At 37.1% G+C, this 24,279-nt stretch overlaps 1 protein-coding gene across 5 annotated transcripts in view; it reads left to right on the top strand.

The window, feature by feature from the left end:
- LOC126827508 (RNA helicase Mov10l1) overlaps positions 1–24,058 on the top strand; it is a 34,842-nt gene extending 10,784 nt beyond the window's left edge. For 2 of the 5 annotated variants that reach the window (XM_050556924.2, XM_050556923.2), the window contains exons 3-19: positions 819–890; positions 2,113–2,230; positions 3,858–3,956; positions 5,985–6,131; positions 7,825–7,916; positions 8,579–8,640; positions 10,383–10,802; positions 11,583–11,692; positions 12,834–12,911; positions 14,023–14,178; positions 15,094–15,159; positions 16,205–16,369; positions 17,677–17,850; positions 19,632–19,781; positions 20,480–20,587; positions 21,543–21,683; positions 23,255–24,058. In XM_050556924.2, the coding sequence (XP_050412881.1) occupies positions 819–890; positions 2,113–2,230; positions 3,858–3,956; positions 5,985–6,131; positions 7,825–7,916; positions 8,579–8,640; positions 10,383–10,802; positions 11,583–11,692; positions 12,834–12,911; positions 14,023–14,178; positions 15,094–15,159; positions 16,205–16,369; positions 17,677–17,850; positions 19,632–19,781; positions 20,480–20,587; positions 21,543–21,683; positions 23,255–23,365 (2,269 nt within the window). In that variant the 3' untranslated portion in view covers positions 23,366–24,058. Of the gene's footprint in view, positions 1–818; positions 891–2,112; positions 2,231–3,857; positions 3,957–4,365; positions 4,882–5,984; positions 6,132–7,824; positions 7,917–8,578; positions 8,641–10,382; positions 10,803–11,582; positions 11,693–12,833; positions 12,912–14,022; positions 14,179–15,093; positions 15,160–16,204; positions 16,370–17,676; positions 17,851–19,631; positions 19,782–20,479; positions 20,588–21,542; positions 21,684–23,254 lie in introns of those variants that run through there. The other 3 variants (XM_050556926.2, XM_050556927.2, XM_056102478.1) reach the window with 3 other exon arrangements.
- Positions 24,059–24,279: the final 221 nt, after the last annotated feature.

Below are 24,279 nucleotides of genomic sequence, written 5' to 3'. Positions count from 1 at the left end.
CGGAACTTTCCGTCAATAAGCAATCCGTGACGTCATTTTAGTCCTTCTGCACATAGAAATATAGACTAGAATATGAGCAGAAGGACTAAAATGACGTCAAATTTACGGAAAGTTACGACTACCCACGGAGAATGGCGGAAATTGCTAACGTTGAAATTTACCTGTTGCAGGTAATATTGACATTCGGGTTCGTGTTATACTTATGGAAAGGATATGTTGACATAATTACTTGCATTATTTAAAAAATTTATGAACCTTTTCCGGTGACCTTTAAGTCTGAGAATGCTTTGTGAAAAATAAAAAGTTGACCGACTGGAGAAATTTTGAAGTGAAATTGGGAATATATAATTCCATTATGTAAGAGTTAAGTCTATCTGTCTATTGCTGGTCTATCTGTTGGCTTCAAAGGTTTTTATTAAGACAATTATTCACATGACAGGCCTATAATATTATTTCTACTTAAAGATACATTATGTAAGATTTGGATAAAGAGCTGAACGTTCTTGCTATAATAGTTCTAAAATAGATAATTCAAAATAAATATATTGAAAATTTCATTTAAATTACTTTATTCTGAGTGACATTATCACTGTTTGGATTTTTGACATTGATTTTTTAATTAAATCATTAAATGACGATCATATTTTAATCTATTTGCATCTGTGCCATTTGGTTATCTAGAGAGATGATTATAGGCTTGATGTGTAAATAAATGTCTAAATAATAACTTATATAAAATTTGAAGCCAGATTTAGCTCATACATAATGTACCTTTAAAGCTCAGCTGGCATATTTATTCTTTACATTATTGTTCATAGGACCAAGACAAATGTAAAGTTACAGACTAATGGTGAAGGGAGATGGACAATACCAGGACAAAGACCAAAACTGTAAGTATCATATCAAAATATAATTCATAAGATTAATCTTTGTTGTCTACCAGGATTTAGCAGTGAAAAATTAAATATTGTCCAAAAAACGCATGTACATATTTATACTTATTAGTGATATGAGCTCCAGTATAGGCAAATTCGAATGAAATGAAATAAAATGGGGTTTAACGTCCTACTGTTCTGCTCCAACTGGGTTAATAAAGGCAGGCATAGGCCGTTAAGTGTGCTACGAGGGAAATTTTGCCCAGGCAGCGGCACTACAGCCTACTCTAACATTGAATTCCAATTGCCAAGGGATCTTTTATGTGCATGACAATGTATACACAGGACCTCGGTTTTTCATCCCATCCGAAGGACTAGACAGCTGTCCTTGTCAGGCCCTCTGTCCTGCACCACTGACAAGGGGAAACCATGTCGGAAAATCCCGATGAACTTTCTCGGCCAACGCAGGGATCTAATACGCGACCCCCAGGCTAGCGAGACAGCGTCTTACCCGCTTAGCCCCCGTGGCTCCCTACAAGTTCCAATGAAACCATCACTTGAATAGATTTTGTTTTGATAAAAAAAGCTGTAATTTTGTGTCATTTTCATATTGATTTAAAGATGGGTTCCCGCGTACAAACTGGGTGATTTAATGGTATATATGGACCAAAAACATATTCAAACTAATTAATTTGTCATAATTATGCTTTAAATCCTTCTCAAACATTGTAATTGCGAAGGAATGCCCTGCTATTAAAATTCGATCAAACCAGGTCATGTTTACGTCATGTCTTGGGAGTCAGAGGAGAATTCATTGCATACATAAGACGATGTTGTTTTTAATCGCTTACTATTTATTCCAAATATCGAATCCTAATTAAATTCTCGGATTATCCACTACCCACGTCTTTTTCCGTCATTTATATCTCAGAAAGTATTTACATAAAGTTTATCAACTTGTACATCAAGCGCTCAATGTTCGCTTGTGACCTTTGATGACATCATGCGTGTTCCTAATCGTCGGGCTGTTGATTAGGGGAACCCTTACATTTTTGTCCTGTTTACGCTCCATGAGTGTTTTTCGGGGAATCCAGTATTTTTCTAGTAAGATTGGATATCTCTACTTTCCATATATACCAAAATTGCCATACTTTTATTGGAAATAACCACCCGATAAATACTTTTCTGGGAACCCATCTTTAAAGATTAGTGATGTTTAAATTAAAATTTTTTTCAGGAAAGGTGGTAAAATGATTTTACCCAAGAGATTAGATCATTATCCCGTACCAGATAGTTTACGTAACAGTGTTATAGATAAAGGTGAAGTAACAGCTATAGAACCTGCTCTAACAGAAGTACGTTTCGACTTGGCCTCTTTAATCTTTATTAAAGGGACAATAACACTTTTGCTGGCTTGACAGCTCCAGAAAATAAAAAATAGCCTTATTCTAAGTACTAGATGTGTCCTACCTGTTGTGTAAATTATCCATTAAATCCTATTTTACTTGTCCAAAGGGTTCAAAAATATTTTTAAATCCAAGTCACATTTGAAAAGCTTTACGTTAGGCTTTTGAAATCATTTAGTTGAATTTTTCCAATTTTTTAAATTAGGTGTGTTGAGATGAAATTTGTATCATCAATTAATTGGAATATTGTAAAATAGTACAATTTGTTGACCAGAATAAAGATTGGGACATATTATTCAGTTACAACAAGAGTGAATTGAGCCTTTAAGCAGACACAGATCAGTAATGATAATATTGATAATGTGTGAAATAACTTTATTTAACGTCCGCTTCCATCGAAGTGATATCGCAGACAATATAATGATAATAATAATGATGAATTTATATAGTGCCTCTTATCTCGAACTGTTGTACTCGATGGCGCTGAGCACCACTGTCATGTTGTTTGATATTCACAATTAAATAAGTGAGTCTTCAAGCATGATTTAAAGGACAATATGCTTGTCAGCTCTGCTTGGGGTTGGTGGCTACACTAGAGCTGCCCTGTTTGGAGTTGGTGGCTACACTAGAGCTGCCCTGTTTGGAGTTGGTGGCTACACTAGAGCTGCCCTGTTTGGGGTTGGTGGCTACACTAGAGCTGCTCTGCTTAGGGTTGGTGGCTACACTAGAGCTGCCCTGCTTGGGGTTGGTGGCTACACTGGAGGTGCCCTGCTTGGAGTTGGTGGCTCCACTAGAGCTGCCCTCCTTGGGGTTGGTGGCTACACTGGAGGTGCCCTGCTTGGAGTTGGTGGCTCCACTAGAGCTGCCCTGCTTCGGGTTGGTGGCTACACTAGAGCTGCCCTGCTTCGGGTTGGTGACTACATTAGAGCTGCCATGAGGCTGAAATTTGGTGTGTGAAGAAAGCTCAAACCGGGAGTTATAGTACTTCGGTTCAAAGGCCCAACCCGTGCCACCAGTGATTTGAATCGACTTGTTATTGCCCCTTGATTTTTGAAAAGGTTGATTGTTAAAACAATGAACCGGCCACTATGGTATCATAAATCAATCTACTTTCAACTAAATTAATCTACTTTCGGTTAAATTACAACGGGTTATATTAATTATTACTTGTTAATTAAGAAATCAATCAACCGGGAAAAACAACTAGTATTATATAAATCATCCTGGAGGTCGGGTGTTCAATCCCTGAATTGGCTGAGAAAGTTCATCCAGATTTTCCGGTGTGGTTCCCCCTTGTCAATGATGCAGGATGGAGGGCCTGACAAGAACAGCTGTCTAGTCGTTCGGATGGGATGAAAAACCCAGGTCCCGTGTACACATTGGCGTGCACATAAAAGATCCCTTGACAGTTGGAATTCAATATATAAGTGTAGGCCGTAGTGCAACTATCCAGGCAAAATTTCCCTCATAGCACACTGTATAGCTAATGCTCGTCTTCATTAGCCAGTTGGAGCAGAACAGTAGGACGTTAAACCCCATTTCATTTTATTTATATAAATCCACATTTCTTTTTCAGGTATTAGATATAGACAATTATGTTGATAGATTTTCCGCTTTATTACATTTAGAAGAAATACAATATGAATTAGATATACGAGAATTTGATCTGAGTCAAGTAAGTTGGTATCGTATTGTTTATCAAAATATCGTTTGATTATATTTCATTTATTTATTTTAAAAGAGTAATTGGTAATATATAAAAAAAACAAAAAGTTCTTGGCTAAGATTCAATCTGATTAAAACACAGATCCTATTTCGATTTTGTTTTTTCATAGTTCAAAGTTTCGTTTTACTTGTCTTTACTACACTAGGATCTGGAAGTGTTGTTATCATTGACGTTTTTATAGTTCACAATTTTGTTTTACTTGTCTTTACTACACTAGGATCTGGAAGTGTTGTTATCATTGACGTGTTCTGAATGGTGTGAGGTATTAGCCAATGAAACAGTCTGTTACGGCGAGCTTTAGACGTGTTTTGCACGGAACTGTGGGTATTCAACTAGTAACATCAATGCTGATTGGTTAATCAAATGTCTGACGGCATAGGGTCAAAAGCCGCGTGTATGACCTTTGACGCGACCTATCGCTTCAACCGGTCAGATCTTCATGTAGTGTAGGCTATCGAAAGTATAAATAAACGAAACGAAATATAGATCTGTATTTTAATCAGTTTGGTTAAGATTAAAACAAAAATTGGAGCCATAGCGACAAAGTGCACATGATGCTGGCTCCCTAACAAGGAGTTCGGAACCCAAGTTTGATCTTTCGAAAGGTCTTCTGGATTTTTCAGTCTAGATTCCTTTTGAGAGCGGTTCACGGTCCGCTCGACACAAATTAGGTCATTTTGGGACTAACATATAGATCACGTTTATTTCAATAATTTGCTTGCGCGTAGAGGTCTTTTGCAGTGGGAGGAAACAGGAGAACCTGAAGAAAAACCACAAAGTTGGACAAGCAATCCTTATCTCGGTTCAGAGTGGATCAATTTGACTAAAATTTTCAGCAAATTCCCTATACATTATCAAGTTTTTAACTACTATAGTGAGAACTGCCAGCTCTTTATCTAATCTTCCATAATGTATCTTTAAAAGGTGGTCTACTGGTTTAACGCATACACATGGAATCACAAGGTCTGTCACTGAGTCAACTGGCGTGATTTCGAATCCCCTCTTGTATGTGACAAGGGGAAGAGTCTCCTGTTCAACCTCATGGGTTTTCTCTGGGTCCTCCGGTTTCTTCCCACTGCTAAAGACCCCTAGCGAATTATTGAAATAGAATTTCTTCAATTGTTAGTCCCAAATGACCTAGTTTATGTTGAGCGGACTGTGAACCTCATTTCTCTCTCTCTTTCTCTCAGAAAAATTAAAAGCCATTTTTTCCTGTTTAAACATACATTATGCAAGAACTAAATCTGCCTATTGCTGGTTTTTCTTTAGGCCTGAAATGTTATATAAACTATTAATTAGACATTTATTAACGTGACAAGACCATAATCAACTGTGGATGCCATCTGATGCTTCTGATGTTCATTAGATTTTAAATTAATCATAATTAAACGCAAAAATGGATAATAATTTTTTTTATTTCTGTCACAACGTCAAAAAGGACAATCAAGGTTACAAGATTTTTAAAATCAGTATTTCTCAGCTTAGAGTGAAGTAATTTGACTGAAAATTTCAGGATATTCCCATTACATTATCTATTATTTAAAGTTACAATTTCATATTTTCTAAGAAAGTCAAAACATAATTATTTCTATGTCTTTCTGTTGTCAACTCACTATTATACGATCATAGGTTATCTTTCTCACACTTAAAAATCTTCACACCGGCAATAACACAATTACCTCCCAATTACCTCCCTTGTTTTCCTATTCCCCACCATGGAATAGCTATCTTCAAACGTTTGAATTTGAAGTTGAAAATGATACTTTTGCCAATTTCTCAACTGGCAATAGTGAATTATAGGATTAATAGGACTATTCTTTAACAAGGTAGGACTGTTTATAGATACCATCTATTTTAAGGCTTTATGTTAATACATTTTAAAAATATAACGTAAAAATATGAAATTGTAACTTTAACTATTATAGTGAGAACGGTCAGCTTGTTATCTAATCTCCTATTATGTATCTTTAATTGTAGGTGTGTCTCCGACATGTGGGTAGATGTTTAGGATTAGCAGTAACAGGGTTAGCAGAAGGTCGACCATCGGTTTTAATGGGGGATAAAATTATACTCTCGATACCGGGGGATCCCGATGGACCATATTACGAGGGATTCGTACATGAGGTAATTTAATCATTGGACAAATTTTACATATTTGAATTTTTGAATTTTTGTTGTCAAGAATCAATCTTAAAGCTAATGATCAGCCATTGCATTTTTTTTCAGAAAATATATAATTTTTCGCAAGAAACCAATTTGATTATTTAAAGATACATTCCCACGTACAAACTGGGTGATTTAATGGTATATATGGACTAAAAACATATTCAAACTAATTAATTTGTCATAATTTTGCTTCAAATCCTTCTCAAACATTGTAATTGCCAAGGAATGCCCTGCTATAAAAATTCGATCAAACCAGGTCATGTTTATGACACTTGACTTACCTCTCTCGGAAGTCAGAGGAGAATTCATTGCATACATAAGACGATGTTGTCTTTAATCGCTTACTATTTATTACAAATATTGAATCCTAATTAAATTCTCAGATTATCCACTAGCCGCGTCTTTTTCTGTCATTTTTATCTCAGAAAGTGTTGTACGTCTAACTCTTCATAAAGTTTATCTACTTGTACATCAAGCGCTCAATGTTCGCGTGTGACCTTTGACATCATGCGTGCAGAAATTCCTAATCGTCGGGCTGTCTATCAGGGGAACCCTTACATTTTTGTCCTGTATACGCTCCATGAGTGTTTTTCGGGAAATCCAGTATTTTTCTAGTAAGTTTGGATATCTCTACTTTCCATATATACCAAAATTGCCATACTTTTATTGGAAATAACCACCCGATAAATACTTTTCTGGGAACCCATCTTTAACATCAGTTTAAGAAAACAAAATCAAAATATTAACGGCAGATAATCTTGCGGTTTGAATTTTTATTTGTATTAAAAAGAGACCCATTGAAATATATTAACCAGCATGAAGAGCTGATCGAAATGCCACTATCCAGGCAAAATTCACCTGATAGCATTGCACACATGACCACAGAAATAAATTTCTCTCAACATTTCGTCGGGAAATTAGTCAAATACACTTTTTTTGCATTTTTAAACTCTCCCAATTAATATGCACATTTCTGTCTAAGCTGTGTACCTCTACGCCAATTAGAACTGTTCTGGATATCATGTGTCCAAATGTTGTATCTTGATTTGTGGAAATTTTGAAATGCAAAAGTTTCTATTTCTTAATCTTTAGAAATCCTTAGATACACGCTTTTGACACTTCACCGACGATTTGATTTTCATTTTGAGTGAATTATATATGACTACTGACCAGGGAAATGTACAGCGCAGTGGAGGTTTATCCATTCACTTGATCTTTTATATGTTTGTGATGTCTGTATAGTGTGTCATGTCCTTACATTTGTCTTGTATATTTCTTTATGTATCGGGGGGCTTGGATGGCCGAATGTTTAGCACGTCCACATTGTATCATAAGATCTGTCATTGAATCAATTGGTGTGATTTCGATTCCCGGGTTGTACGTGACAAGGAGTAGGGTCACCTGTCTAACCTCATGGGTTTTCTCCGGGTCCTCCGGTTTCCTCCCAATGCTAAAGACCCCTACGCGCAAGCGAATTATTGGGATAAAATTGAACCATATGTTAGTCCTGTAATGACCCAGTTTGTGTCGAGTGGATGTCAAACCCTATTTCTCTCTCTCTCTATGTTTATGTATGGTGCAGTCCCCCTGCACTAACTATATATAAATAATATTTTCAAGTTCTCGTAATTTATGTTTTTTTGTATGATAGGTTTTGAATCAAGAAGTTTTACTGAAATTTAGCTATGACTTTCATAATAAATATAACGGAGAAGATTATGATGTAGAGTTTACATTTAACAGGTAATTACATGGCATTATGTCCTGAACGGAAATTATAGAAACCTGCAGGATGGGCGGAGTGCAAGAGGGACAGCTGCTTCCCCTAGAAAAAATCGACGCGGTACGAAGCCAATGACCAACATGCCCCTCTTGCTCCCCCCCTGCTGGCTACGGGCCTGACCTGGCCTCAGAAATTAACCTCTAAATTGAAGCAGGGCCCTTATTCACGAAAACTTAAACTAAGATACAATCGAAATTTTAAGAAATACTGCAATTCGATTGGCTGACCAGTAAAATCAATTTGCATATATCCAATTTGCATATTGGTCAGCCAATCGAATTGCAGTATTTCTTAAAATTTCGATTGTATCTTAGTTTAAGTTTTCGTGAATAAGGGCCCAGGTATAAAAACATTATCAAAGAAATGAAATGCAGTGGGAGGAAACCGGAGGACCCGGACAGGCGACCTTACTCCTTGCCACTTACAACCGTGGAATCGAAACCACGCCAGTTGACTCAATGGCAGACCTTATGATACAGCGCGTACATGCTATTTATTCGGCCATCCAATCCCCACGAAATGAAATTAAATGAAATGGGGTTTAATGTCCTACTAATGAAAACTAAATGACAATATTTTACACATACACGTAGATATTAATTTTTGTATTTTTGTGCTGCAGGACATCCTTGCGAAGATGTCATCAGGGTATAAGATTGGCTGTAAAACAACTAGGAATAGATTGTAAGTATATAGAGATTATATTTGGAATTGCAGTAGTTGACTTAGGCCATCTGGAATGACGTAGAATGGCAGTAGTTGACATGGGCTATCTGGAATGACAGTAGAATGGCAGTAGTTGACATGGGCTTTCTGGAATGACAGTAGAATTACAGTTGACGTGGGCTATCTGGAATGACAGTAGAATTACAGTGGTTGACGTGGGCTATCTGTAATGACAGTAGTTGACATGGGCTATCTGGAATGGCAGTAAAATGGCAGTAGTTGTCGTAGGCTATCTGGAATGACAGTAGAACGACAGTAGTTGTCGTAGGCTATCTGGAATGACAGTAGAATGGCAGTAGTTGACATGGGCTATCTGGGATGACAGTAGAATGGCAGTAGTTGACGTGGGCTATCTGGGATGACAGTAGAATGGCAGTAGTTGACATTGGCTATCTGGAATCTCAGTAATTGACATCGGGTGTCTGGAATGGCATTATTTCACATGGGCGATCTAGAATGGCAGTAGTTGACATGCTCTATCTAATATTACAAAATAACATATCCTAAATCTGACTACTGAACATAATTATGTAGCCTTGTTTTAGTTCAGTTTGCAGAAAAAAGCCCCAAAATGAACAATCTACCTCCTCCAGTAATATCTGTTGTTGATGACTGTCCTAACCATGATGGTATTTATTAACAGTACCACGGCTGATGCATGTCAACATCATGGTGCTCTGAATTATGTGAAAAATTTGTGTACAACAGCCGTTTTATCTTTGGTCTGTGTTAAGGATTGTCTGATAGCCTGATTGCAGCTAGCTATAGTCGGCCATCTTAAGAAATAAAATGAAATGGAGTTTAACGTCCTACTGTTCTGCTCCGAACTGGGCTAATGAAGACGGGGCATACGCCATACAGTGTGCTATGAGTGAAATTTTGCCCAGACAGCGGCACTACGGCCTACTCTTATATCAAATTCCAACTGTCAAGGGATCTTTTACATGCACGCCAGTGTGTACACGGGACCTCGGTTATTCGTATCATCTGAACGGCTATATGTTGTTCCTTGTCAGGCCCTCAGTCCTGCATCAATGACGCCATCTTAAGAGCCTTGATGATGAATATTATGATTTATCACCAAATAACACATTCTACAGTAGCTATTACTTGTGCGATATCTTTCATATTCTACTTTTTTAGGAGATATCGCTTAACATGAATTTCATTGGTCAATTACATTATCGACTTGTGTTGATATTTTTCAATCTAATTAAAACACAGATCCAATTTTGTTTCGTTTTTTATAGTTCAAAATTTCGTTTTTACTTGTCTTTACTACATTTGGATCTGGAAGACTTGTTATTTAGCTCGTGTTCTGCTTGAAATGAGGGGTCAGTAAATCAAATGGTCTGTCGAATCGAGCGTTTGACCTTTTTTGCGCGGAACTGTGGGTAGACATTACCAGCGATAGAAATCAAAACAAAGCAAAAGTAGATTTAAAAATACATGGCGGTCGCTAATTGGTTAATCGAATGACTGACGTTATCGGGTCAAATGTCGCTTGCTTGGTACCTGATGTCATAGAACGTGAACTCCCACTATAACTTGTTAGATATACATGTAGTGTAGGCCATCGAAAGTATAAAAAACGAAACAAAATATAGATCTATATTTTAATTAGATTGGATATTTTTGATATAAAAAAAGACAAACAGAAGATTCTCTGTATATTGTAATTAATGTTTTATATCTTTCAGTTTTATTTCCCTTGAACGTAACAATGAAGACACCACAAATTGAAGTCAAGAAACCTGTTTACAATATGGACGTCGTACCGTTAGATACAACATATATAAACTATCAGAAACCACAGCAAGAGCAAGAAAAACCAGAAAAAACAAAACCTTCTTCTCCCACTAAATATGCGAACATTAATAAAGTGAAGGAAATTTTAGAATCTTGCAATGACGGAAAGTTACCTGGACACAAACAAACTAAAACAGTCGCTCCAGCGTCGCCACGGAAACCCAAAAAATATTTACCTAGTATTAGTCCATGGATTCAGGATAAGATTGTCTTTATTAATCCAGATTTAAACGACTGTCAGAAAATGGCCGTTATTAAAATAGTGCTGGGACAAAGTCGTCCATTGCCTTACATAATATTTGGACCACCAGGTATTGTTTGCTTGACAGTTCTACTTCTTGCAAGTCAAGATGCTGCTTGAGTTGGGTTTTAGAAAGATCAGGCCCCAAGTTCACAAAGCTTTCTCAGACTTAAGTTAAGAATTTACTCAAAATTGTTCGCCTTATTTTAACTAAAATTATAGCTCTTTATAAAACTTTCCTTGTTTTAATATATTAAATACATCAATAAGAAACTATATGCAAAGTTTTGTGTTTCTGGATCAAAGATATTTCTCATAAACAGTGATTGAAAGTTGCGTAAACTCTTAACTTATATCTGAGAATGCGTTGTGAACTCGGGGCCTGATTATAGTCTTGTTTATCCATTTTAACCTTATATTATTAAATGGCAAGGCTGTTCTAATCTATTCAATATCTAAGCCATCTGATGGTCTAGAGAGCTAATTAAGGCTTGTCGGGTGAATAAATGTCTAAATAATAGGTTATATAACATTTGAAGACAGAAAAAAACTGACAATGGACTGTTGTATTCGGATCCTTGGATCCAGGGGTGAAAATAAAAATCAACCATTCTCCATGTTAGAATTCCAATCTCTTTTTTTATTACTCTAAAAGGCAGAAGATCTACACCATAAGGGAGACAACTTGTGTCTGCTTAAACATAAGGTTTCAGACCACAATGATAGTAAGATCTAGCTCTTGCATAATGCATAAAAACTGGCAATGGACAGATCTAGCTTTTGCATAATGCATCTTTAATAAAACAAACCTGATTTTATAGATTGAATGAGGTTGTGGTGTTTCTTTCAGGAACTGGTAAAACAATAACAGTGGTGGAATCGATGTTACAGATTTTATTAAGAATTCCGTCCAGTCGTATTGTCGCCTGTACACCATCAAACAGTGCTGCTGATCTTCTCGTGAGTTAGGTTCATTTCTAATATTAAATTATACAGAGAGAGCGAAATTGGGTTTAACACAAACTAGGTAATTTCGGGACCAACACATGGTTCAATTTTATTTCAATAATTTGCTTGCGCGTAGGGGGCTTTAGCAGTGGGAGAAAACCAGACGACCCGGTTGGACAGGCGACCCTGCTCTTTGTCACGTACAACCGGGGAATCGAAACCACTGCAAAATCACTCGCTAATAGAGAGCGAGAGAGAGAAAAATGTGGTTTAACCTCCACTCAACACAAACAAAGTCATTTCGGGACTAACACATGGTTTAATTTTATTTCAATAATCACTTGCTCGTAGGGGTCTTTAGCAGTGGGAGGAAACCGGAGGACCCGGAGAAAACCCACGAGGTTGGACACTCGCATATAATCCTTGATGTGTGAAATATGTTTATTTAACGTCTGCTTCTACTGAGGTGATATTTCAACAAGTCTAATCCTTAAATTCCAAAATCAAATGTGAAAAAGAAATGGTGAGGATTTCAGTTAGCAAAAAATCAAAGAAACATTGCATTAAAGATAAATTATGGGAGATTAGATAAAAAGTTGGCAGTTCTCACTATAATAGTTAAAACTAGATAATGTAAAGGCAATTTGCTGAAAATTTCAGTCAAATTGATCCTCTGTGAACTGAGAAATAAGCGATTGAAATTTCGGCCTATCCTCGGTCATCATTACTAAAGTCGGTACGATAAAAAGCAAAGTATCGATTATCCATTTTTTCGTTTAATTGTCCTTCACAAAATGTTTTCCAATTCGCTAAATATCGCAGGCTAGCGATGGCAAGAGCTAAATCTGCCAATTGCAGGTCTTTTTTTAGGCCTGAAATGTTATCTGAATTATTAATTAGACATTAATTAACGTATCCAGACCATAATCAACTCTCAATGTTATCGCTAGCCTGCGATATTTACTGGATTAGAACCTGGTCTGCTGCTGCCGATTAAATCAAAATGATGATCGAGGCTAGGCCCCAAAATCAATCGCTAACATCTCGGTTCAGGGTGGATCAATTTGACTGAAATTTTATCTAATCTCCCATAATGTATCGTTAAAGTTTGTGTATTTCTGCAAGCGGTTAATTTAAAGTTTGTCTATTTCAGATAGAAAGATTGTATGCAAGTGGTCAAGTCAAAGTTTGCGATATGGTTCGTCTTAATTCATTCCATCGCAAGGAAGGCGTAAGTGGAAAAAATTTGTTTGACTCTTTTGTCGATATTTTGGGATTATCTGAATTTTCCTTTATCCTGTTAGCCTATTACATCGTGTGGGCGTGACTTTTAGCACATGCCTTAAAGTAGCTAAGTCTCTAACTGAATATCATCCAAAATCTTCAACATTGAAAACACGATTTATTTGTCAAATTAAATCAACATTTATGTTGTGATCTTACCGGAAAATGATGGGCTTTTGATATCCAATATTTAAGACAAAATAAACATTTTACCATTGGTACACGAATCGTGTACCATAATGCGCTTCAGCCCCAGTTGTATCAAGAGACTTGAGGGATGAGGCTAGACACATTGCACCAAATCAAATGGCGTATGTAGACTGGAATAACCAGACGCTAGAAATTTGCACTCGCTTGAGACTGCTGGCTTATTTCGCCGAACATAACTGATTTGAAATTGGAGTAAAAACAGAAACCATTGAATGTAAATCAGTTTATATACATTCATATTACAGTATTATATGCGTTGTGACCCACTTTTGTCAATTTCTAGGTCCCAAATGTTAGCGATTTAGCTCCTTTAACTAATGAATGACAACTTGCATTATGTTCAGTGATGATTCTAAAATAATTCTATATTTTGTTAGATGATTTTGGTAGTGTCATTCCAATGTCAAGCGACGCTTGAAGGAATGGAGTTATTTCCCTTGGCTCGGTTGTTGATTTTGTGTCATTTCCGGTAGGGGTGAGGAGAATGGCACTTTAGAATTCAATCTTTTAGTGTCAAGCCTGAAGACAGAGTGAGGCAACCAAGTTTAAATGATAATGCAGGCTGTATTATTGTTAATGATTTGGCCATGTAAAATGGTCAATGATAAATAAACATGGTATATCTGTAGTTAAGAATTGGACCATATGCTCAGATTCTGATTGTTTTCGTTCTTCCTGGTTTGACATCCTTCAAGCAAATCTTAAGGCTCTGACAATTCAAATATGATCGACATAAAATTTGGACAGTTGTGCAACAATTGATGGAACTACGATTTTTGATATGAAGTCATAATACCAAGATGGCTGCAATGTTTATGGAACTATTATTATGTTATTGTATGTTTCAGGCTATTCCAGATATAGTTTTACCATTTAGTGCCTCCGGTGAAGATTTAAATCTTATATCCAGACATCGTATAGTTGTGTGTACGTGTAATATGGCCGGGTCTATGTTTAATCTGGGATTAAAGGTCGGACATTTTACTCATGCATTTGTGGATGAGGTGAGCTTTTGATATCATTTATATGTCAGGTAAGGGAGGGGGTTATGTCAAGTCATCTTTCATTTGGTCAAGTTGCGTGGTTTCGATCGAGAACTTATGCGTGACCAGGAATAGGGTTGTCTGTTCAACTGTGTGGGGATTCCTCCAGTCGTCTGATTTGCTCCCTTGCATTTATTTTTGAGGAGAAGCTTTTTGATGTCTATCCAACCACTGGTGTTTGTAACATGGGAAAATCCCTTTCAAAATAACTCCCATATGTTTATTTATTTTAAACGACACAATCAATAAGCATTTTATAATGGCAATTCTTTAGTCGACTTTCTGTTCAAACATAATTACGGAAGCAGCGACTCAATGGAAACAGAATAGCTCCTGTCCACCCGAGACTTTGTTCTGGTCCCCAAAAACTATACTGTTATAAAGGGAATATTCACATAATCTCGCTTAATCCTGATGAGTTCGAATAAGAACGAAACTAGTAGCTTCATGAGACAATCTAATTAAAATATTGATCTATATTTCGTTTCGTTTTTTATACTTTCAATGGCCTACACTACATGTAGATCTAACAAGTTATAGTGGGAGTTCACGTTCTATGACGTCAGGTACCAAGCAAGCGACATTTGACCTGATTACGTCTGTCATTTGATTAACCAATTAGCGACCGCCATGTATTTTTTATCTACTTTTGCTTTGTTTTGATTTCTATCGCTGGTAATGTCTACCCACAGTTCCGCGCAAAAAAGGTCAAACGCTCGATTCGACAGACCATTTGATTGGCTGACCCCTCATTTCAAGCAGAACACGAGTTAAATAACAACGCTTCCAGATCCAAGTGTAGTAAAGACAAGTAAAATCGTGAGAACAATCTGAGATGGTTACCAGTGACTTATAAATTACCAATTTTATATCTAGGCAGGTCAAGCTACGGAACCAGAATGTTTGATACCACTAGGTCTTGTATCAGGTGCAGACGGACAGGTAAACAACTTAATTCATTTTATCGTCTGCTTTATCAATCTGTTTCTCAGCAGTAATGCAAAACCCTTTTTTTTTGACATCGACAACACATGTATTGTTTACATCAGATGTAGTAATACAAACTGGTCCTGGCAGAATTGTTATCTTTTACTCATTTTACGCCTCTGTGTACTATTTTATGTTCCCATTTACACTAAATCGGAAATATTTTTTATCCAGATATACTTCGAACACCGTTATGTAATTTTCGAAAAATAATTAAAAAATTGGTTTTAGAATTTAATTTGCAGAAGAAAAAAAGTTAATATTATTTGCAGAAGAGCTAATTTAACTGGCCCTGATGTCATCCCTCTTATTATACTGCTGATCAGTTTGCTGCTTTATTAGTAAGGAATTCATTATGGATGCCTTCATAGATGTCAAGGGGGTTGGGTGGCCGAATGGTCTTATGATTATAAGATGCATCATTGAGTCAAGTTGCATAGTTTCGATTCATAGTGATGTGGAATTCGATCGCCTGCCTAACTCTGTGGGTTGCCTAAACCTGTGGGTGTTATCCAGGTTCTCTGGTTTCCTCCCATGCTAAAGATTACTCCGTGCAATTGAATTATTGAAATAGAATTGAAATATGTTATTCCTGAAATTTTGTGTTGAGTGGACATTAAACCCCATTATTGAAATAAAATTGTATTATGTTAGTCCCAAAATGACCTAGTTTGTGTCACGTGGATGTTTTACCTCATCTTTTTCTCTCTCTATTATGGGTTGGATGGCCGATTGGTTAGCGCGTGTACGTTGTATTATAAGGTCTGTCATTGAGTCAACTGACGTGGTTTTGACGTGACAAGGAGTAGGGTTGCCTGTCCAACCTCATGGGTTTTCTCCCCGGGTCCTCCAGTTTCCTCCCATGCTAAAGACCCCTATGAGCAAGCAAATTATTGAAATAAATTTGAACCATATGTTATTCCTGAAATGACGTAGTTTGTGTCGAGCGGACAATATACCCCATCTCTTTCTCTCTATTATGATGCTATTTTTATTTCAGATAGTTCTTGCAGGTGATCCAAAACAGTTAGGACCGGTATTGATGTCACCAGATGCTAAATTATTTGGATTAGAGTTATCTTTGCTTGAAAGATTAATGGAAAGGCAGATCTATTGTTACAACGCACAACAATTTTCTGAATATGGCGGCTTCGATCCTAATTTGGTAAATAAATTTATTCAGATTTATAATCAAGGGTCCTGGTTCGAAATAAATGGTGGGGGGGGGGGGTGGAGGGCTGAATGGTTAGCATTCATAAGGCCTGTCATTGAGTCAACTGGCGTGGTTTCGAATCCCTGGTTGTACGTGACAAGGAGTAGGGTCGCCAGTTCAACCCCGTTGGTTTTCTCCGGGTCCTCCGGTTTCCTCCCACTGCTAAAAGACCCCTACGCAACCGAATTAGTGAAATAAAATTTAACCATGTGTTAGTCCCGAAATGACCTAGTTTGTGTCGAGTGGACGTTAAACCCCATTTCTCTCTCTCTGATTAAAACACAGTTCAAAATTTCGTTTTACTTGTCTTTACTACACTAGGATCTGGAAGAGTTGTTATATAACTCGCGTTCTAGCATGTTCCTGAAGCAACGCCTGCGAGTTTCTCAACATCTGCCCGTTGCTTGTTTACTTCACAATTCCCGAACTTATAGCTACGTTATCTACAGACACATGAGCAGTAGCGTCCAATCAGAGGTTGTGACATCGCGACCTCCATGGAAACCTTGACATTGAATGAACCTTGAACTTTGCAACTCGATTATCCCAGGTAGACATTTTAGCTAGAAACCACAAGACTTGGTATTCGCGTTGATCGAGGAATCTGATAGGCTCACAAGTTGGGCTTGTACCTAATCGAAATTAGTGCCGCATATGCAGGGTATTACGTGAAGGCCTTGATAAGATGTACGTAGTTAAAGCGAGATCAAGCCTTCTATTGAAGATGGCGTTCTAGATGACGTGAGGGGTTAGTCAATGAAACGGTCTGTTATGGCGCGTGAGGTGCACAGAACTGTGGGTAACCCACTAGAGACATTGATGCTGATTGGTTTATCAAATGTCTGACGTCATAGGGTCAAAAGCCGCTCGTATGACCTCTGACACGACCTTCTACTACAACTGGACATCTTCATGTAGTAGAGACCATCAAAATTATAAAAAAAAAAGGCGAAACGAAATATAGATCTGTATTTTAATCAGATTGAGTGGTAGGGCACTGGCTTCTCAACCAAAATGTCGGGTCTCTGATTTGTGTGATGTTGGGTCTCTGATACATGTATGTTGGGTATCGTTGCATCTCTGGTATGTTTGATGTTCTGTCACTGATTTGTGTGTTGTTGGGCCTCTGATTTGTGTGATGTTGGGCCTCTGATTTGTGTAATGTTGGGTATCTGATATGTTTGATGGGTCTCTGATGTCATCTACTGAATAAATATAATAATAATGACTAATATAGGTGATTAATTCTATGACTACAGGTGACGATGTTGATAGAGAATTATCGTTCTCATCCGTCCATACTTCATCTACCATCAAAATTATTTTACTTTAATCAACTGAAAGTGAAAGCTGATCCAAGTTTAACTCATACTCTAGTTAACTGGTCAATGTTGCCAACTCAAGGTGTTCCTGTTGTATTCCATGGTATACGGGTAAGTTATTAATATCTCAAATTTCTATGGTATACAAGTAAGTTATTAATATCTCAATATTCCATGGTATATGGGTAAGTTATTGATATCTCAATATTCCATGGTATACAGGTAAGTTAATCTCAGTATTCCATGGTACACACGGTAAGTTAATAATATCTCAATATTCCATAATATTCCATGGCATACGGTAAGTTATTCTCAATATACCATGGTGCACGGGGTAAGTTATTAATATCTCAATATTCCATAATATTCCATAGTATACAGGGTAAGTTATTCTCAATATTCCATAGTATACAGGGTAAGTTAATCCCAATATTCCATAGTATACAGGGTATGTTAATCTCAATATTCCATAATATACGGGGTAAGTTAATCTCAATATTCCATAGTATACAGGGTAAGTTAATCTCAATATTCCATAATATACGGGATAAGTTAATCTCAATATTCCATAGTATACGGGATAAGTTAATCTCAATATTCCATAATATACGGGATAAGTTAATCTCAATATTCCATAGTATACGGGATAAGTTAATCTCAATATTCCATAGTATACAGGGTAAGTTAATCTCAATATTCCATAATATACGGGATAAGTTAATCTCAATATTCCATAATATACGGGGTAAGTTAATCTCATTTTTCCATAATATACAGGGTAAGTTAATGATATCTCAATATTCCATAATATACAGGGTAATTTAATCTCAATATTCCATAGTATACGGGGTAAGTTAATCTCAATATTCCATAGTATACGGGGTAAGTTAATCTCAATATTCCATAGTATACAGGGTAAGTTAATCTCAATATTCCAAAATATTGCATGGTATACGAGTAAGTTAATAACATTACAATAATTTGATATTCCATGGTATCTCAATAATTTGAGGTCCATTTTATCAACTCAAGGTGTTCCTATTGTATTCCATGTAATACAAGTAAGTTAATAATATCTCAACAAATTAGTAATCCATGATGTACGATAAAGTTAATATCATCTCAATAATTTAATATTCCACGGTATATGAACAGCTAAGTTAATATCATTTCAATAATTTAATATTCCATGGTTTAGGTACCGGTAATTTAATAATACTGGGTGTCAATAATTTAGTATTTCGCGGTGTACGGGTAAGTTAATATGATATTCAGGTAAGTTAATAATATCTCAACAAATTAGTATTCTATATATCATCTCAATAACGTAATATTCCATGGTATAAGGGTATTTTAATATCAAAACAATTTAATATTCAATGGTATATCTGAATAATTTAAAATGTAATGGTATTTAAAGTTAATAATATCACTGCAATTTAATATTCCATGTAAATTAATGATATTACCATTTTAAATTTTGATGAAACAGAATTCCCTTTTTAAAACCCTAATAACATATGTGTTATTGTGTTGTTAATATGGGAGCCATGGTGGCTAAGTGGATAAGACGCTGGCTCGCTAGCCTGGGGGTCGCGTGTTCGATCACTGAATTAGCCGAGAAATTTCATTGTGATTTTCCAGCGTGGTTTCTCCTTGTCAGAGGACAGCTGTCTAGTCATTCGGATGAGACAAAATAACTGTGTATACATTGGTGTTCATGTAAAAGATCCCTTGGCAGTTGGAATTCGATATAAGAGTAGGCCATAGTGCCCGGGCAAAATTTCCATCATTACACACTGTATGGAATATGCCTGTCTTCATTAGCCCACTAGAAGCAGAACAGTAGGATGTTAAACCCCATTTCATTTCATTTGATTTTGTTAATACAGGGAGAAGATTTACGTGAAGGTAATAGTCCATCATGGTTTAATCCAGGTGAAGCTGTTTTAACTGTACAATATCTACAGAGTCTAATTAAACATACTGATTTAAATATAGATGTTGAAGATATAGGAATTATCACACCTTATAGAAAACAGGTACTGTACACTCTATGGAAGCTAATTAAATAGGGCCATGTTAATTATATGTTGGTTTTTTTTTCTATAATCTTTTCGATTTGATACGTGGTAATCCTTAAATAATATAGAATATAGGTTGTACAGTGTATGATTTACCTAAAGGCTTGGCAGGCTTTATACTGGGCCCTCAAGATTGGTCCTCTTGACAAAGTGTATAATACTTTCGACACTGTCATAAATCTTTCTTGTTTATTGCTTGCAGTGTCTGTGTACTTTGTGTCTTATCAGTTTTGTTTGTAAGAAGTGTGGTCCTCCTGCACTTACTATTACATTATATATAAGGCCATATAAAAGAAGTAGAAAGTAACTCCATAGAAACATTTGAACCCAATTATCAAGTATGCAACACTGATATTGACAATCATAAATGATACCTGGATAATCAAACATTACTATAAACAACATGAAGAGATAAATGTGATGTTTCAGAAGTCATGTAATCATGTAGTGATCCTCTGACGAAATAAAACACAAAAACAAAAACCTTTCTCCGTCATTAGATTTGTAAGAGAACCAGAACATTTTTTTTTGTATGGTTTAATTATCCGTGTTATATTTTTTGTATGGTCTAATTATCTGTGTTATATTTTTTTGTATGGTCTAATTATCCGTGTTATATTTTTTGTATGGTCTAATTATCCGTGTTATATTTTAAGATTGAGAAGATCCGACTGTTGATAGAGAAACTTGGTATTGAAAGGGTCAAGGTTGGTTCAGTTGAAGAATTTCAAGGTCAAGAGAGACAAGTTGTGATTATTTCCACGGTAACAATATATCTATTTCATATTCGCATTCCATAAACAGTAGGTTCTTTATAAAATTATTACAGAAGAATAGTCTTGGTTATCAGGGAGCCACAGAGGTCGTGGATTAGATTCCAATTTCGGCCGAAAAGGTAGCTCAGAATTTTCCATTGTGATTTCCCTGAGTCAGTGATTCAGCACAGAGGGCATGGCAAGAATATCGTCTAGTCCTACGGATTGGATGAAAAACTGAGGTCCTGTGTACACATTGGCATGCACGTAAAAGATCCCTTGGCAGTTGGAATACAATGAAGGGTAGGTGAAAACATCACTGCCTGAGTCTTAGCACATTGCATATACTCATTCGTGCAGAACAACGACATTAAATGATCGGCAACTTGGGGGGTTGGGTGGCTGAATGGTTAGCGTGCGTTGGATCAAAAGGTCTGTCATTGCGTAGTTTCAATTACCCGCGTGTACGTGACAAGGGTAGGGTCACCTGTCCAAACTTGTGAGTTTTCAACCGGGTTCTTCCACTGCTAAAGACCCCTACTCACAATGGAATTATTGCTCTCTCTCTCTCTCTATCTTGCTCTCTCTCTCTCTCTCTCTCTCTCTCTCTCTCTTTTTCTCTATCTTGCTCTCTCTCTCTCTCTCTCTCTCTCTCCTCTCTCTTTTTCTCTATCTTGCTCTCTCTCTCTGATTTGCAACTTGCCCAGTTATGTATACTGGGTGCCCCAGAAAAAAGAAGTAGCCTTTAAAAGTAAAATAATTAAAAAAGTATTGTACCTATATCATTAACATTTCACATGTCGTACAAAATAGATGTTTGATAAATGGAGAATTTTTGGCGTTTTTTTTTGTCTGGGCCACCCAATATATGGTAATCGCTAGGCTGTTAACAAACCATTGAAGGTAAAAATTTATAATTAACATAAAATTTGCCTAATATTTAAATTTTGTTTTTATTGTACAGGTACGATCTAATGAGAAGTTGCTGGGACTTGATTTACGCCATGTTCTTGGTTTCCTTAGTAACCCAAAACGTTTTAATGTAGCTATTACAAGAGCACAAGCAGCGTTAGTTATTATTGGCAATCCGTTTGTTCTAATTCAGGTATATTTATTTTCTCATATTTTTTTATTTTTATATCTCATTAATGTTGTCCCCCTTGTCAGGGATGCAGGACGGAGGGCCTGACAAGGACAGCTGTCTAGTCATTCGGATGATACGAAAATCCGAGGTCCCATGTATACATTGGAATACACGTAAAAGATCCCTTGGCAGTTGGAATTCGATATAAGAGTAGGCAATAGTGCCGCTGTCCGGGCAAAATTATGGGACTAACATATGGTTCAATGTTACTTCTTGATTGTGACGTACAAGTGTGGAATTGAAACCAAGCTGCTTGACTCAATGATTGACAGACCTTATGATCTGCAGCACAGGTGTTAAACCATTCAACCATCCATCCCCCCATAAAAGTTCAGACATGTATTTACTTTGAGGGGGGGGGGGGTCACGGTGGCTAAGTGGGTAAGATGCTGACTCGCTAGCCTGAAGGTCAGGTGTTCGATCCCCCCATGGGCCGAGAAAGTTCATCGAGATTTTCCGGCGTGATTCCCCCTTGTCAGTGATGCAGGACGAAGGGTCTGACAAGGACAGCTGTCTAGTCATTCAGATGGGCTGAAAAACCAAGGTCCCGTGTACACATTGGCGTGCACGTAAAAGATCCCTTGACAGTTGGAATTCAATATAAGAGAAGGCCGTAGTGCCATTGTCTGGGAAAAATTTCCCTCATAGCACATTGTATGGCGTATGCCCATCTTCATTAGCCCAATTCGGAGCCCAGCTTAACCAGAGCGGAGCCCTTAGCCTGACTAGGGGGGTTGGATGGCTGAATGGTTAGCACATGCGCGCTTTACCATAAAGTCGCCCCCACCCCTTGTCGATACTAATAGGCCTATGTATTTACAATAAAGGTTGGATGGCCGCATGGTTAGTGGGTGTTCGCTGTATCATAAGGTCTGTCATTGAGTCAACTGGCGTGGTTTCGATTCCCCGGTTGTATGTGACAAGGAGTAGGGTCGCCTGTCCAACCTCGTGGGTTTTCTCCGGGTCCTCCGGTTTCCTCCCACTGCTAAAGACCCCTACGCACAAACAAATTATTAAAATAAAATTAAACCATGTTAGTCCCGAAATTACCTAGTTTGTGTCGAGTGGACGTTAAAGCCCATTTCTCTCTCTCTCTCTCTCTCTCCTTAGCCTGACTAGAATCGTGGGGCCCTTAACCGTAACGCGACGAAAAGATTATTTCATATCCTTTCGAATGGCACGCATGCGTAACACACAATTAAACGGTCTGTAATACAAGAATAATTACATAATATCTGATCACACACGAAATCTATTCAGTTCCGAATGGCATACAAGCCCTAAAGCCTAGACCGATCACCGAGTGGAACTACACAGAGAAGGTTGGTGGATAGCTCAGTCTCCGCCCTCCCGCCGTTAGATAGATTACCGTAAAACATTCATCTGGAATTTGAATTTTTCTCTTTTTGCCATGAACCGCGGGGTCCCTTAAACCGTGGGGCCCTGGGCCTGGGCTCCTCAGGCCCATGCCTCAGCTGGGCTTTGAACAGTAGGACGTTAAACAACATTTCATTTGGTATTTATTTTGACAGGATGAGAATTGGAGACAGTTAATACAATATTGTGTAGAGAATGGTGCTTATACAGGATGTGATGTACCTGATTTTGATCCGCCTGATAATGAACATGACGAGAGTCATTAAACAGCGTTATTTAACCCAACTGGTGGACAAAATCCAATGGTAGAATGTGATAAAATTCAGAAACAATAAGTGAAACTGTCTATGTGAAACAATAAGTCAAACTGTCTGTATGAAACATTCCATTGTGAATAATTATAACATGGCCCCGAGTTCACAAAGCATTCTCAGACTTAAGTTAAGAATTTACTCAACTTTCAATCACTGTTTATGACAAATATCTTTGATCCAGAAGCACAAAACTTTGCACATATTTTTTTATTGATGTATTTGGTTGATGTATTTTGTACATTAAAACAACAAAAGTCTTATAAATTTAGTTAAAACAAGGTGAACAATTTTGGGTAAATTCTTAACTTAAGTCTAAGAATGCTTTGTGAACTCGGAACCAGAGGTCTCATACTAACCATTCATTCAAAGTCTCTTCAAAGGGGTTATTTTAAAGAAATTATTAGCCATGTGAAGAGCCACGGTGACTAGCTGGGTAATACGCTGGCTCGCTATAGCCTGGAGGTCGCGTGTTTGATCCCCACATGTTAATATTTGTATTTGTTTATTGTTTTAGTTTCGTGTACTTACCGTTTGTTACTCTTTATTTTGTACGTTTCCAATCCTTATTTTTATACATGCCTAGTGGAGCATGCGTACTTTGAGTTTGTGACATGGCGCCAATAAAAAGATATACTGTACGATTAAACAATTAAGTTTATATTTAACATGGTAGCAGTTGCGTGAGGCGCTCAATATAGTGGCGAAAACTATACCTAGGGCGTTTATAATTGTGTTACACAACTTTTTATGTGAATTGACAGTGAAGTCAGAAGGAAATTCAGTGAATAAATACGGTTGGCGAAAAACCGGAAGTATAAAAATGTGAGGTTAGCGTAAAGCCATTGAGTGACAATTTACCGGAAGTT

The sequence above is a fragment of the Patella vulgata genome, chromosome 7 (assembly GCF_932274485.2).
Source record: "Patella vulgata chromosome 7, xgPatVulg1.2, whole genome shotgun sequence".
Classification (NCBI taxonomy): domain Eukaryota; kingdom Metazoa; phylum Mollusca; class Gastropoda; family Patellidae; genus Patella; species Patella vulgata.
This window is presented reverse-complemented; position numbering and strand designations above follow the sequence as displayed.